This window comes from Cibotium barometz, chromosome 39 (genome assembly GCF_041138505.1).
Source record: "Cibotium barometz isolate CiBa-2024 chromosome 39, ASM4113850v1, whole genome shotgun sequence".
NCBI classification, from domain to species: Eukaryota; Viridiplantae; Streptophyta; class Polypodiopsida; order Cyatheales; family Cibotiaceae; genus Cibotium; species Cibotium barometz.
This window is the reverse complement of record NC_141084.1, coordinates 23,454,342-23,469,698: the sequence shown is the minus strand read 5'-3', so window position 1 is coordinate 23,469,698 and position 15,357 is coordinate 23,454,342. Positions and strand designations below refer to the sequence as shown.

The 15,357-nt window shown below is 46.6% G+C and overlaps 1 protein-coding gene across 3 annotated transcripts in view; it reads right to left on the bottom strand.

Moving 5' to 3' along the window:
- ELF9 (RNA binding (RRM/RBD/RNP motifs) family protein) overlaps window positions 1-15,085 on the bottom strand; it is a 66,699-nt gene extending 51,614 nt beyond the window's left edge. Inside the window, exons 1-3 of one of the 3 annotated variants that reach the window (XM_086778511.1) lie at window positions 14,763-14,918; window positions 14,335-14,433; window positions 14,050-14,145 (exon numbers count right to left, since the gene is read on the bottom strand). In XM_086778511.1, coding sequence (XP_086634637.1) covers window positions 14,050-14,140 — 91 coding nt within the window. In that variant the 5' untranslated portion in view covers window positions 14,141-14,145; window positions 14,335-14,433; window positions 14,763-14,918. Of the gene's footprint in view, window positions 1-14,049; window positions 14,146-14,254; window positions 14,434-14,762 lie in introns of all 3 variants that reach the window. The other 2 variants (XM_086778512.1, XM_086778510.1) reach the window with 2 other exon arrangements.
- Between the last annotated feature and the right edge of the window lie 272 nt (window positions 15,086-15,357).

Genomic DNA, 15,357 nt, shown 5'->3' with positions numbered 1-15,357 from the left:
TCTACAATGCACATGAGCTTACAGCTTGGCTCAGAATGCGGATAGCCAAGCAACTCAGGCCCATCTGAACCATAGTCCTCCCACCACAAAGCGGCCCAACCTTCAACCTATCCTCCTATGCATCCGCACAACCAAAAGCACCATGAAAGGATCTGTTTGCAGCATGCTGGTCTCTAATTTTGTGCCTAATGCCTCCATCTGGCACTAGACGATCGAAGATGCGCCTCCAACCATCACTCACCTCTCTGTCACTCTCCTGTCCATTATACCCTGAAACTCAGGGTCCACCATATATGCGGCTGCATGCAAGGAAGAGGCATAGGAGTTCCACCTCGTCACACATAGGGAACGAATCTCCTCGTATCTATCCTCATCGGGATCTTACTCTTGCAACTTCTCTATCATTCTATCCATCGCCTCATACACCTTCCCGCTGCATGGCTGCATAGCATCTACAAGCCTCAACAAGTGGATGATAGGCCTCACCATGGCATCAATGTGTTTCACATCCTCCCAAAAGGAAGTCCCCTCTGCATGCTCCTTGCATAATCTGCCTATGGCTATCGAAGCCAATGTGGAAGTGGTGAACTCGTCACTGATGAAGAGCTGCCTCAATGCAACACTGCACTCTCTCAAGCGGCCCAACATCAAGAAGTTGAAGGCAAATCGGGTGTCTGAGTACTTGAGAAGCGAGAGCCCTGATTTCTTGGAGAACTCATGGCGGAGGAACTGATGGTTCAAGACAAAAGTTAACATTTGATTGGCCTCCTGAATGATAAGCTCAATCCATGACATCTTTCCAATATCCTTTAAAAGATTGTTCAAACAATGTGCCATACAATATGACACAATCATGTGCAGATACATGCCCTCAATGATAGCTCCGGCTGCCCTATTTACAGCCTTGCCATCTGCAACAAAACCCACCACACATTCCGGGCCAATGAGCTCAATGCCACTTGCCCACTCCGCTACAAGCACGTCTGCACTCTTTCCTGTCCCAGAGGCATCATGTGAAGCAATAAAGTACATCTCACCACAGGAATATGCAACGAGGCCATGGATAAACCACTTTCGTGTGTCACTCCATCAGACATCTATCCGCAACGAGTGACACTCCATTCTTTGCCCATAGCCGCTTTGTGTTATCTGCAACTTACTCGACAAGCCACTTCTCCTTGTCGAGCAATGTGGTGCCTAAAGACTCTGATGATGGGGGGGTGTAGTTTGGACCATACTCCCCAATCTTCTTCACCATAGCCTTAAAGTACTCTGATCTGATCACAAAAAGAAACCAGTGTCAACTTCAAAGAATGAAACTTAGAAAAATCATGCAAGTCGTGACATGGACAAGAGAGAAGAATCAAGACTTACCTAGCAATATGAAAAGCAATATGGTCATGGAGGAAGAAGCGAGCCATAGCTGTATCAACCTCTTCCTTCTTCTTAGGATCCCAACTTCCCTCAAGTGTACTCTATCACCACACGGGCGTGGGCATCGTAAAGGAACCTCGGCCATGTGGCCGTGGTGTAGACGAGGTAGATGCACCCCCTGACACAAACATATCCCTTGGGTGATGTCACAAATGCTGCAGGATCCACAACCACATGTGCTGGCCTAGCAACCCTCAAAGCCTCATGCCCGGCAATGCGCTCAAGAAGCTCCCTTCTCTTCTCCGACGTGATTCCCGTGCAAAGTTGAACCTCGTACCCAGACTCGTGCATAAGGTGGGCTCTCACTTTGTCTGACCCACTCGTCCGCCTATAGGGGCAAAGCTTGCAAGACCACGAGCGTGAACCTCCTCCACTTCCAGGGCAGTTGGCATTAACCTCTTCCCACCATGACCAACTGTCGGTTCTCCTAGCACCACCACGACGTGCAGAGCCAGAGGGTGCTTGTGAAGAAGATGCCATGAGAGAGGGTGAAAGTTGAAAGTTGAAAGTCGAGAGAGAGAACGAAAGAAAGAAAGAAAGTTGTATTAATGTCTTCAAAAGGCCAAAATGACCTATGAGACAAAAAGGTTACATCATATCCATGAGGTACATCATCCTGGGTACAAAATAGTAATAAAGAAAGATAACAAAAATCTAAAACTATAAAATCTAATCTAGGTACATGAGCAGAGAGCTTTCGTATCACCCTAGTGCAAAATCATATAAATGAGGTACATCATCTTGGGTACAAAATAGTAATAAAGAAAGATAACAAAAATGGGAGATGATTGGCCCTCGGAGTGCTGGTATGGAAGAAGTCGGTGAGAGCTCTCTATGCTGGTCCTCGAGCAAGTACAGCTAATCTAGATCTCACTAAGGACTCCCTGTGTCTACGGAGCTCTAGAAGAAAAAGTCCCAGGCATCTCTGATCCGGGAAGTCCATGATCCTGGAAAGTGGTCCGAACCTAGCTCGGAAGAGGCAGTGGAACCTCCCTCGAGCTGTGTGACAAGGCTAGCATATCCTATCCTCTAGTGTGGCCGCCTTGGTGTGACATCGGAGGGATTGATAGTAGTAATCACAACCTTAAGCTAACTAAACTTCACTTAATGATGCTTAAGAGATAGACAAATAGTGTCAATGCAATGCAATGCAGCTATATTAGATGAATGGGTTACAATGAGATCTAAATAGATCTATGATGCTGTCCTAGATGAAGATCCTTCTCGGGAGGAGAGGGATAGGCTGAATGCTGATGATGAGGACTGTTCCTTGCTCCCATGTTGAGCACCCTTCGATGCCAGCTTCCCTCTATGTAGGAGGTAGGAATGATGAACTATGTGCTGAATATGCTGGCTATACTGCTGATCTGCTTCTCCCTTGCTCCATGGATGAGAAACGCTGAGGAGAGATGAGACAATGGACTGAATATGCTGCGCTTCTATATTTATGGTGTGCTGCTGCTGGTCGGGCAGTTTACTGCTGTCGGCCAGCCTGTCTGATGCTCCACGACTGGCAAATATTCAATAAATGCTCTTTAATTGCTGTCGGCTGGTTCCAACAGGACCCGACCTGATGCTAGTAAATGCCCCTAATGCTTATGATGCCTCATGTACTGATGTTGGTGCTGAAACAGCCCCATATACATGCTTATGCTGATATATGCCTGAATAATACTTGGATTAATGCTTAAATGTCTTGCTTAATGTTTATGGATGCTTGATGATGCCATGCAACTTGTACACTTGATGGGTGTGCACGTGACACCTGGGCCCATATCTGGCAGTCTCCACTCTCAGCTGGTGGGACGAGGTGCGGATCTGGCCGATCGCACATCTCACCCCAAAGGATAGGTGTGTGTCCATGTAGCATGGGCGGATGATGAAACCATCCTCTATCAGGCATAGGAGGTGATCTCTGTAGAAGGCCATCTTCATCCCCAGTGGACGACTAGGTGAACTCCATGTCCTCTAAGTATCCAATCTGACAATGTCCTTCCTGATAACCCTGTTCCGCTCTGTGCGGCTGAGAGCAAATGATGAGGCCTCTATGCTGTACTGGAACAGGGGAAGTGCCTCCATCTGCATACCGTGCATGCCAAACCAAGTGCCTACCTGTGCATACTAGCACTCTGTATCTCCCTCAAGTGTCTGTTGTCTGGAGGACTCCAGAGCTAGCCAGGGGTATCTATCAAGTGGAACCTCCCATAGCCTGTGCCAGTATGTCATTGTCTGGAATAGAGCCTCTATCACAATCGATGCAGCCCCCATCTCTGCCCGCACAATCTCATGTGGCACTGATGGCTTACTCCTAATCATGTGTGAGATCATCGCCACTAGGGCCTCTCCATCGGCTTCCACCCATCATATACCTCCTCTGTATCTGTCTCCTCATCAATCTAGCTTCGGCCGCCATCCGCATCGAGAACTGAGGTCCAGCAAAAGTGATCCCAAGGTATACCGTAAACATATAAGGTAGCATACTCCACAGGCTCTCCACTGTATGTAAACTGTACTGCAAATCTACTTATCCACTATGAGGAGGTGTTAAAGATCATGACCTTGGTCTTTCCAAGGTTCACAATGAGGTCCCGGTCCTCGCAAAAGGCCCGTAATGCATCCAAATTCCTTTGCAACCCCTCTGGTGAATCAGAAATAAGAACAATATCATCTGCATACAAGAGGATCGGTATCAAGGCTCCTGCCAAATGTGCTCCTAGTCCTCCCTGTCTGTCTATGTAATCCGAGATCTCGTCAATGTATAGACCACATAGAGAGAGAGAGAGAGAGAGAGAGAGAGAGAGAGAGAGAGAGAGAGCTTAACGCATAAGCGGCAAGCCACTTGAGAGAGAGAAATGAAATGAAATGAAATGATATATTAACGTCTCTAAGAGGCCATAGTGGCCTATGAGACCAAAACTGAGAGTACATCTGAAGTTGGTGTCTCATCAAAGAGAACAACTAAATGAGACTAAAAAGTACAATAAACTGATTGTCCTCCAGTTATAAGAACAGAACTGTAAGACTCCGAGATGATACTGAGTAGAAAATACTGGAAAATACTGAAAAATGTATATCAATAGATCCATGTATGCTGATCAGTTGAAGTGTTGCCCTCTCCTTAGATCAAGTATCTCCACCATGGGGCTGTCTAGAATGGAGAGGTCGTAGAAGCGAGGTAGGCGCCTCCGATGCCGAGCAATAATGGCTCTGATCTGGCGATTGTGAGGATGTCATGGTCGGGATCCTGGTGGGCGTGGCCGACAAGCACGACATAAGATAACTGCTCTATCAGTGGTGACTCCCCGGAGCGTGGTTGGTGCCCTGATGGCCCAATGGAGGAGGTATCAAGAGGTGTGTGGGCTAGGTTGCTGGTGCTGGTGCCGAAGAAATCTGTTAGGGTCCTCTGTCTAGGTACATCATGGCTCGGCCTCCTGTCTGCCAAGAGGGTCTCTCTGTGTCTCCTGAGCTCAAGTAGAAACAATCCCAGGCATCTCTGATCCTCAAACTCCATGACCCTGCGTAACGGCCCAAAACCCTCTCGGAAGAGGCAGTGATATCTCCCTCGGATCTCATAATAGACTATACATCGGCAAATGTAGTGTTCCTCTATCTCTACCTCCTGGTAGCATAGCTGACAAAAGCGGTCATCCAAGATCTAATGCACATATCGCCCTATCTCAATCCGTAGCTGCTGTGATGAAGTCCGGATCTGTCCAATGGCACAACGTATCCCATGTCATAGGTGTACATCCATGTACACCGGGCGGGTGATAAAATCATCCAGTGAGAGGAGTAGAAAATGGCTCTTGTAATGAGCCATTTCCGTGCCCAAGGGCTCAAGGGGCTAGTCCATGTCCTCTCTGTGTCCACTCTGATGATATCCATCCTGATCACGCGGTTTTGCTATAAGCAGGTGAGATCCAAAAATGGACAATCCAGACTGTACTGAAAGGGTGGTAGTGCCTCTATCCGCAAACCATGTAGGTCAAACCATGTACCAACAATGAGTATCTCCATCCTCTGCCAACTGTATGCATGAGGTCAATGCCAATCGGGAGTACCTCTGCTGAGGGAGCTCCCATAGCCGCTGTAAAAAGGTAACTGCCTGGAATAGGGCCTCGGTTACTACTGGTGGGGCACCCAGCTCAACCCGAACAATCTCATGTGGTACTGATGATTTGCTTCGAATCATGCGGGCACTGGCCCCCCAAATTGGAGCTCCGTACAGGAGGGTCGGTGTGACAAGCGTATCAAATAGCCACAATTTGGTGCGTGGCTCCTGAAACTGTATGTGTGCACACTGCCTCTCAAGTGCCCCCAAGGCTGCATGCCCTCGAGCTAATCTAGCTGCTGCTGCCTCCTTCAGGGAGAAACGCGGTCCTGTGAAAGTAACTCCCAAGTAGACATATGACCTGATGTACTCAACCGGCTCCCCTCGGAAAGTGAACTGAGGCTCTGATCTCATCACCCATGCCTGTGTGGTGTTAAACACCATAACCTTGGTTTTCCCAAGGTTCATTGTCAGATCTCTATCCGCACAGAAAGCCTGTAATGCATCCAGGTGTCTCTGTAATCCCTAAGGAGAGTCTGAGATTAGAACAATATCATCAGCATATAACAAGATGGGTATCAACACCCCTGCCAGGCATGCCCCTGGGCCTCCCAATCTGTCTACATAATCAGAGACCGCATCAATGTACAGTCCAAAGACGGTGGGCAATAGCGGGCATCCCTGCTTCACCCCTATCGTGCTGGTCTTCCTATCAGATAGTCCGCCTGGAGCTCGGACTGTGCCTGTTTTACAGACTCATACAAAGCATATCTCCCCCACTGCATATCCTTAGGTACCTCAATGTCATGCAATCTGTGCATAAGCCTGGCACGTGGTACAGTATCGAAGGCTTTGCGGAAGTCCACAAAGCAGCAGTATATCCTTCTCTTATGTGCCCTGCCCTCTTCAATAAGTGCTCGGAGTGTCAGTATGTGATCCACGGTAGTAAATCCTCTCCTGAAGCCAGCCTGTCCATGTGCTCGATGACCATGCCTCTCTGCCCATCGGCTCAGCTCCGACTCCAATATAGAGCCATATAATTTGGCCAAGTAATGACCAATCATGATCGTTCTGTAGTTGCCTGGTACCATGGGGTCCCCACTCTTGAAGAGTGGTACAATGATATGCTCTCTCCAGCTTGTCGGGAAACCCTCACAAATGGCACGATTAAACACATGTACAATGAGCGGAGCCAAAGTGTCTCGTGCATATGAGAAGTGCTCTCCAACTAGCCCATCATGATCCTGTGCCTTTCCATTCTCTAACCTGCCTATCGCATCTAGCACCATCCGCATAGTAAAAAAGGTGCTGCTAGCCGGTCTAGCTCCCAGTGGAGGGGGGGTGGGGGGCTGTCCTGGTGCATCATATAGCTCTCTAGCATAAGTATGCCATGCCTCAGGTGCAGTAATCGGAGTACCAGGCTGTCTCTCCTGAAACATCTTCCATGCCCTCTTGTTGTCCTTCCCCAGGAAGAGTTGGTAGATCTCCTCCTCTAGCTTAGCCAGATAGGCTCATTTCTTCCTCCGCACAAGGCGCCAAGAGACAGAGAGAGAGCTTAAGGCTTAAGGCTTGCAAGCCGCTTGAGAAAGAAAGAAAGAAAGAAAGAAAACTATAGTAACGTCCTTTGGAGGCCACATCTGACCTATAGGACTAATCAGATACATCCATGTGATTACACTTCGGGGGCAACAAAATGAAAATAGAGATAAAATTAAAAAAGAGAGAGAGAGAGAGAGAGAGAGAGAGAGAGAGAGAGAGAGAAGGAGCTTAAGGCTTAAGCAGCAAGCCACTTGAGAAAGAGAGTGAGAGAAATGAAATGAAATGAAATGAAATGAAATGATATATTAACGTCTCTAACAGGCCATAATGGCCTATGAGACCAAAACTGAGAGTACATCTGAAGTTGGTGTCTCATCAAAGAGAACAACTAAATGAGACTAAAAAGTACAATAAACTGATTGTCCTCCAGTTACAAGAACAAAATTAGCAGACTTCGAGATGATACTGAGTAGAAAATACTCAAAAATACTCGAAAATGTATATCAGGTAGATCCATGTATGCTGATCAGTTGAAGTGTTGCCCTCTCCTTGAATCAAGTATCTCCGCCATGGAGCTGTCTAGAATGGATAGGTCGTAGAAGCGAGGTAGGCACCTCCGATGCCGAGCAATGATGGCTCTGATCTAGCGATGGTGAGGATGTCGTGGTCGGGATCCTGGTGGGCGTGACGACATAAGATAACTGCTCTATCAGTGGTGACTCCCTAGGAGCGTGGTCGATGCCCTGATGGCCCGATGGAGGAGGTATCAGGAGGTGTGAGGGCTGGGTTGCTGGTGCTGGTGCCGAAGAAATCTGTCAGGGTCCTCTGTCTAGGTACATCATGGCTCAGTCTCCTGTCTGCCAAGAGGGTCTCTCTGTGTCTCCTGAGCTCAAGTAGAAACAATCCCAGGCATCTCTGATCCTCACACTCCATGACCCTGCGTAACGGCCCAAAACCCTCTCGGAAGAGGCAGTGATATCTCCCTCGAATCTCATAATAGACTGTACATCAGCAAATGTAGTGCTCCTCTGTCTCTGCTTCCTGGTAGCATAGCTGACAAATGCGGTCATCCAAGATCTGATGCACATATCGCCCTATCTCAATCCGCAGCTAGTGTGATGAGGTCCGGATCTGTCCAATGGCACAACGTATCCCATGTCATAGGTGTACATCCATGTACACCGGGCGGGTGATAAAATCATCTGGTGAAAGGTGTAGAAAATGGCTCTTGTAATGAGCCATTTTCGTGCCTAAGGGCTCAAGGGGACTAGTCCATGTCCTCTCTGTGTCCACTCTGATGATATCCATCTTGATCACGCGGTTTTGCTTTGAGCGGGGGACAATGTTTTGTGGGAAAAATAGGCAAAACCAACTTGATTACGAATTCATACCTTTTCTCTATAAATAGCATCATTAGGCATTCATTAGAATCATCATTCAAAGATCAAGAGGATCCATTTGTCAGAGTCTGCAAGGCACCAAGGCCACAGTGGCAGATCAACAGGAGCTTCTCTTGTCCGATTGCAAGTAGAGAGCTGCAGGGATCTTTGGTATGCATCATGAAGCTGTGAATTAGCAAGACCATGTGCACAAAGTAATGAATTAGCAAGATCATTTGCACGAAACTGTGAATCAACAAGATCATTGTATATATAGCATGTTTTGGTAATATACAATAGATTAGGTCTCTCTCTCCTTCTCTTCTTTGTCTTTGCTAAACATAGGATTAGTGTTAATCTTCTTTACTTAGCGTTAAATGTCACATGCAGAAGCTCTGGGAGTCTTCTTTCAACCCTAAGCACTGCATAGGAACACCTGATGCAAGAACAATCAGCATATACAAAGTAGAGAGAGAGAGAGAGAGAGAGAGAGAGAGATGGTTGTCTTTTCAATATATTCATAGATGTATAAAAAAAGTTACAATATCTTTGGCCTTAGGCCTTCCCAAAAGAGGTAAAGAAACCCTGCTCTAGGACCTACTCCATCAAGAAGTGAGGTAATCAACAATGAACAAGGAGATTATAGGCCCAAATGTGCCCAAGAAGCTAGCCGACTATTGGTTGGCCCCAGCAAAAAATCCCATTAAATTCTAAAGGCTACCAATCTACTCTAGAGGTACTCCAAAATTGGCCGATACGGTCCTTGTGCTCTCGACAATCTTATGTACCATGTCTGGCCCTAGCACAAGCCCTAATCCAGTTGTTTATCTACTACCTATCAGAGTTAGCCTTGGATTATGAGCCATGTACATGTATGCACATGACAAGTAGATCGCAGGGCATGTAGGTGAATGAAGTGGTGACAGAGATGTGTGGAGAATGCTAGTGAGTTGTGATGTGAGGGCGGGTGGGGGACAAAAGGATCCACATCCTGGAGGTGGCAGTAGATGTAAACAGGGTCAAGCTTGTGATCAAAATGGATCTAGGTGTAGAGAGAAAGAAATATTTTATTAACACCCACAAAGGACCCAATAGGTCTATGTGACCAACATGTGTTACAAAAGTTCCATGTGTAAACTGTGATCATGGAAACAAAAAGTACTGAAAAAGAAGACACACTTAAGGTTGGAGAAGGCACCCAAACATGCAATGCAAGTTGCCGACAGATATGTACAACACGCAGAGCGCCAGTGGGGCATTGGCAGGTGAGCGGGCAAGTGGCACAAAAGAAGACACCAACATAGGCAATACCGGCAGCTCAGGCAGAAACACGGGCGAGAGAGAGAGAGAGAGAAATAAAGAAAGTAATATTAACATCTACGAAAGACCCTAAGCATCTATGAGACCAAAAGTGATACAATGGTACCATGGATATACCGAGCCATGGAAAACTGAAAGAAAAAGTAAGGAGAAAATATCTACACTATTGTAAGTACATGTAATCAGCAGATGATCATGCATAGAGTGAGATATGTTGTGATTAGCTAATGACGATACTCGCCTCGGCTAGAACTAGTCTGATGGCGGAGGGAGTGTCAGGCCTATGTGATGGAAGCATGTCATAATGGCAGAGAGAGAGAGAGAGAGAGAGAGAGAGAGAGAGAGAGAGAGAGAGAGAGAAAGATTTTATTAACGTCTTCCAAAAGACCGAACTCGGCCTATGAGACAAATCGGTGTACCTGTATGGGGTATCCTCTGTCATCCCAACAAAATGAAAAAGTACTGAACTAAAAAGCTGAATCTGGGTGTGCAATAAGTACAATGAGAGAGAGAGAGAGTTAAATTAAACGTCTATGAAAGACATGAAGGGTCTATGGAGACCAAAATGACTTACAATAATTCCATGAGGTAACGAGGCCATGGAAGAACGAAAATGAATACTATGGAGACAAAATAAATATCTTTATGTACAGAAAAGTAGCCGCCTAGACCATATCATGAACATAAGGTACCAAGGATCATCTATATAAGCTCTCTATATCCATCTCGTGGGGTAGCCTCCCTATGTCTCCAAAGGATCTCACGGATTTGGAGCTACTGCATGGATGGTCTATTGGGGCCTATAGGATGGAGACGTCTCGTCCGTTGCAGCTAATATGCTCTATCTAGGGTAGCCCCAGAGGGACGAGGTTCTTGTGGTGCCACCAGTGAGTAATGAACTAGGCTTAGATTTATGTGGTACCACCATGATGCTCTCCTATACCACCAAGAAGAAGCTTGTGATGATGGGCTGTGAGGTATCCACAATCCGGGCTCTACCCTCTCTAAGAAGAAGATGCCTCTGTCTACGTAGGTCACAGTAGGAAAAGCCCCAATCATGGATAAAGAGCCAAACTCCTCCCAAAAGAGGGAGTGAAATGTCCCGCAAATCTCATAATACACCGGGCACCTGCAGATGTAATGCTCCTCTGTCTCAGCCTGTCCTCCCTCGCAATGCCCTATAATCTCCTTATCTCCAGGAAAGGGGAAAAGGGGGGGGGGGGGGGGGGGGAGAAAATATGTCTTTCTTTTTTTAACGTCTTCAAAAGATCCAAAGGGTCTATGAGACCAAAAAGGTAGTACAATGTATCCATGAGAGAGAGAGAGAGAGAGAGAGTCAAGAGGCAGAGTGCCTAGAGGAAAGTCAAGATGTGTAGTGAAAGGGCCTTACACACAAGTAGCAAAACTGTGGCTAACTAGGTAGGAGTAAGTACCGTACAGGACAAGTTGGGTTGATTTCATATAGGCACTGAACATACGGAACTGTGGAGCATACAAAACGGATCATACAGTTCCAAATTCCATATGGGTAGGGAATGCAACTATGGAAGGGGCATCTGGCTGGGCCGCCAAATCCTTCGTGTTCTTTTTTTTTTTCCAAGAAAAAGATCCTTCAATTAGTTAAAGAAAAACAGCCGTAAAGGGCTAAGTACAACCACAACGGGGTAGATACAGCCTCGCCTCATATAAGGGTGAGAGACAAATGATCAAAGGGGAAGAGATGCTTCTCCTCCGGCTGGCCGCTCTGTGAGGAGAAGGCTATCTTGTACAGGGGGAGGGGGGAGGGAACAACCATACAGGTGGTCTGTAATGCCAAATGGGGTCACTGCCTCTACTTGTGAGGAAAGGGCCAAGCCTCCAAAGTCTCAAGAAGACTTCCCGCCGCTTCCGCATGCAGTAAGAACCTCGCTGCAGCTTCCCCCACTGACCGCAAAGGGTGTGAATGATATCGAGCCATATGCTCCTAATGGTCTCAACCGACAGAGTATGGGTACCCTCAATGGCCTCACTACATCTAGCACGCCAGATGTGCCAGGCTGCTATGCTACTCCAAATCACCCATCGTTGGCAGGAACCTGGTCGCCAAACACCTGTCGGTGGGGCCGTGACTGGTACTACTGCAATACGATGGTGGGAGACCTGATCCTTTGTGTTCTTTGAGGGCAGATCTTGTAATAAATGCTCATAACAATTCTGAGAGTGGGTAGGTGCCTCTTGCTCACCATCTAGGAGGTGCGCACATGTCCATGTGTGCATCTCTATTGCTAACAACACGTCTGACAACTTAATCTGGCGTACCGGGGGGGAGGTGCCTCATCTCCTGTCCGCTACAGTTGCTTGGGGGTACATCAGATGGAGAAAGAGGTGGATGGGAATGCTCTATTCTGGGGCCTCCACACTAGGTGATTCTCTCGGATATGGGACCGTCCTTCCATGGCTGTTTTGCAGCCGCTCGCCATTGGTGCAGCACTGAGCGCAGGACCACAATATTGAATATATCCCATTTGTCGATAGACAAAACACTACCTGGGGAAATCTGAGAACTCGATCCTCTGTGTAAACTGAGAGCCATCCAAGTGGGAGTAATGTTGAGGGAGGTTCTCTGGTGCAGAAATGATTAGTCAGATGGGAGGCCAGCAGCCTAGGCCATAGTAACTGCAGCTGTCCATTACGCAGGGCCAGGAGAAAGGGAAGAGGGGGGGGGGGGGGGGCGGGACACTATCACCTGTACAAGGTTCTGACCTATCATCGAAAGAAGCCTGTGATACTCCTTGTGCAGCCCTGGGAAGCAAACGGTCACTAAAAAGCCGACCACAAAGGCCACCGGGTCAGAGTCAGGCATGAAGATGTGTAATGTCATCGAGCGAAGTACGCATGTGCATCGCATATTGTGATGGGGCTAAGCTACAGAACTCTATCCTTAAGAGCGGCCAAGTCAAAACTCAATCAAAATGTAACCAATGCCAATGAACTTCCAAAGAGGCAACTGAGGAGACGAACTACAGGCAAAAGAGGGTAGCCTCAATTGGGGAAGATGAGGCAAATGAAAAACAATGCAAACAGACCAGAACCCAAGAAGTGAAAGAGGCACTGGGAGGTAGGAAGGAAACAGAGGGCCAGGAAAGGTCGAGGCATAAACACGAGGGCAGGCATAAAGATGAGAAGAGGACGGGAGAATTGAGCGGAATCATCGAAAGAAGCCTGTGATACTCCTTGTGCAGCCCTGGGAAGCAAACGGTCACTAAAGAGCCGACCACAAAAGCCACCAGGTCAGAGTCAGGCATGAAGATGTGTAGTGTCACCGGCAAAGTATGCATGTGCATCGCATATTGTGATGGGGCTAAGCTACAGAACTCTATCCTTAAGAGCGGCCAAGTCAAAACTCAATCAAAATGTAACCAATGCCAATGAACTTCCAAAGAGGCAATTGAGGAGACGAACTACAGGCAAAATAGGGTAGCCTCAATTGGGGAAGATGAGGCAAATGAAAATCAATGCAAACAGACCAGAACCCAAGAAGTGAAAGAGGCACTGGGAGGTAGGAAGGAAACACAGGGCCAGGAAAGGTCGAGGCATAGGCATGAGGGCAGGCATAAAGATGAGAAGAGGACGGGAGAAATGAGCAGAATCAGCAGAGGTGGGAGGGGAAGCTCCAGCTTTCCAAGGGGCTTGTGGATGTCCACCAAGAAGTCCTTCACAGTGGCATCTCCGCACACTCCAGATGTCATTTTGGGCATCAGATTCATACATATGTCCCATACAGCCATCAGTTGCACACTCTTAATATCAGTTCTAGTTATCATCCATGATCCGAAAGTGTTGACCAAGGGTAGTTTTTCATGCAGACAAGGCAGTTTGTCCCTCAGAAAACTAGCATATAGTCGTTATCAGAACGTTCAAATGGATAATTCTTCTCGAAGATAGGATGTCGCAGGCCATGCCATGTCTAGTAAGGGTAGTCTAGGAGAAGCTACATTTAATATAGGGACAGGGCTACAAGCGTAGGAATGCACAATGGTAGAGATAGGTGCATGCTTGTGATGAGAGATTTCCATGCCTGGAGGAGAAAAATGGACATCAAAGCTAGCCAAGAAACCAGCATGGAAGATTTGTTGGCACAGCCCATGAATAAGCCACAACAGGTGCCCATAGCCCAGCTAGGGGATTGCCATGTTTTAGGCCCACTATGAACACGTTCTGGCTAATCCTATATACAAGTGTCCCCTCGACTGCTACCCAACAGGCTGACCGACAGTAAAGGAGGGGGAAATCGCTACAAAAACTTTGCACATCGTATAAGAAAAAACAGCACTCTTAAAAACTCACCCTGTAACTCGTTCAAAGTGTATGGGCCATAGTTTTGTTGTGCCTCGCCCAGAACATACCATCTTGCCTCTTGGTTCAGTCCTGTTGCCATAGTATCTGCAATGCATGTGTCAGAAATAATAACATGTTTTTTCAAATGAAAAAGATGCAAGGCATCTGCACAAACCACTTATCTCATCTCCTAAAACATTAGAAAATTTCTTACAATAAGAATCATCATCATCATCGTCATAAAGAATCTTATCATCGTCACCACCCTCACCAGCCCGACCATCACCACCTTACCATTAGTCGCCACCGCCGCAGACCACAGCCAACCCAACCATCACATCCATAACCATCGCATCCCCATCCTCATCCCCACCCCGTCTACCCTTGGCATTACTGCCATATCACCATCACCATAAAAAATAAAGCCAATCAGGGTTTCAAATCCTGAAATTACTAAGTAAAAATGCCAGAATTTAAATCTTTACTACCACTGGGAAGCATCCCAACCCTTCAATTGTTGTACAAGCAAGCGTTTTACAGGCTATTTTTTGGTCCCTCCGCAAACAGTAAAGCCATACAAGTGTTTTCTTTTCCGGGAAGTAGGTGATTTTCTGCAGGCAATCAGCTTCCTGAAGAAATTGATCGTGCAGGGTTTCTATGGCATTAAAAAACTCGAAAAAACATACAGCATGCAAGAAAAGGGTGCAGAAAATAGTGCTTACTGTGGTTTAATGCGCTAGATTTTGCCCTAAACTTCTTCAGAGCAGGCCATGGAAGCTGCAGAACCCGAATTTGTGAACTATGCTTGTCTTCTGAAAGCTCGCTAAGTTAAACTGGGGACATGTTTATAAGGAAAACTTCCAGTACTTTAGTTATGTACTTTCAACATTTTGGCTCTATATATGTATAATTTGTATAATTTATTTTATTTTATTTTTTCCAATTCCTAGCGGTAAGGTGTTGAAGTCCCATGCAAGAGGTGCTGGGTTCAAAACCTACTAGCTATTGAAGGCGGCACTGAAACGCGCGCGCACACACACACGAGTGCAAAAGATCAAAAAAAGAATAATTAAGATAAGTAAGATTTATATTTCCTTATTTATGTCCTTTTCTTTCTCCTGTTTCTAGAGAGAGTGCCTATATGTGGTCGTATCAGGCACGAGTAGAGGAGGAGATGGATGTGGGCCCTTCGAGAGAGAGAAGAGAGAGTGTGTGTGTATCTCTCCGTTATTACACCTAAATATAATACAATATAGAAACAACTATTAAAGGCACGGTATGATATTCGATTTGGTGCCTTATTCTGTCTAGTTGTGT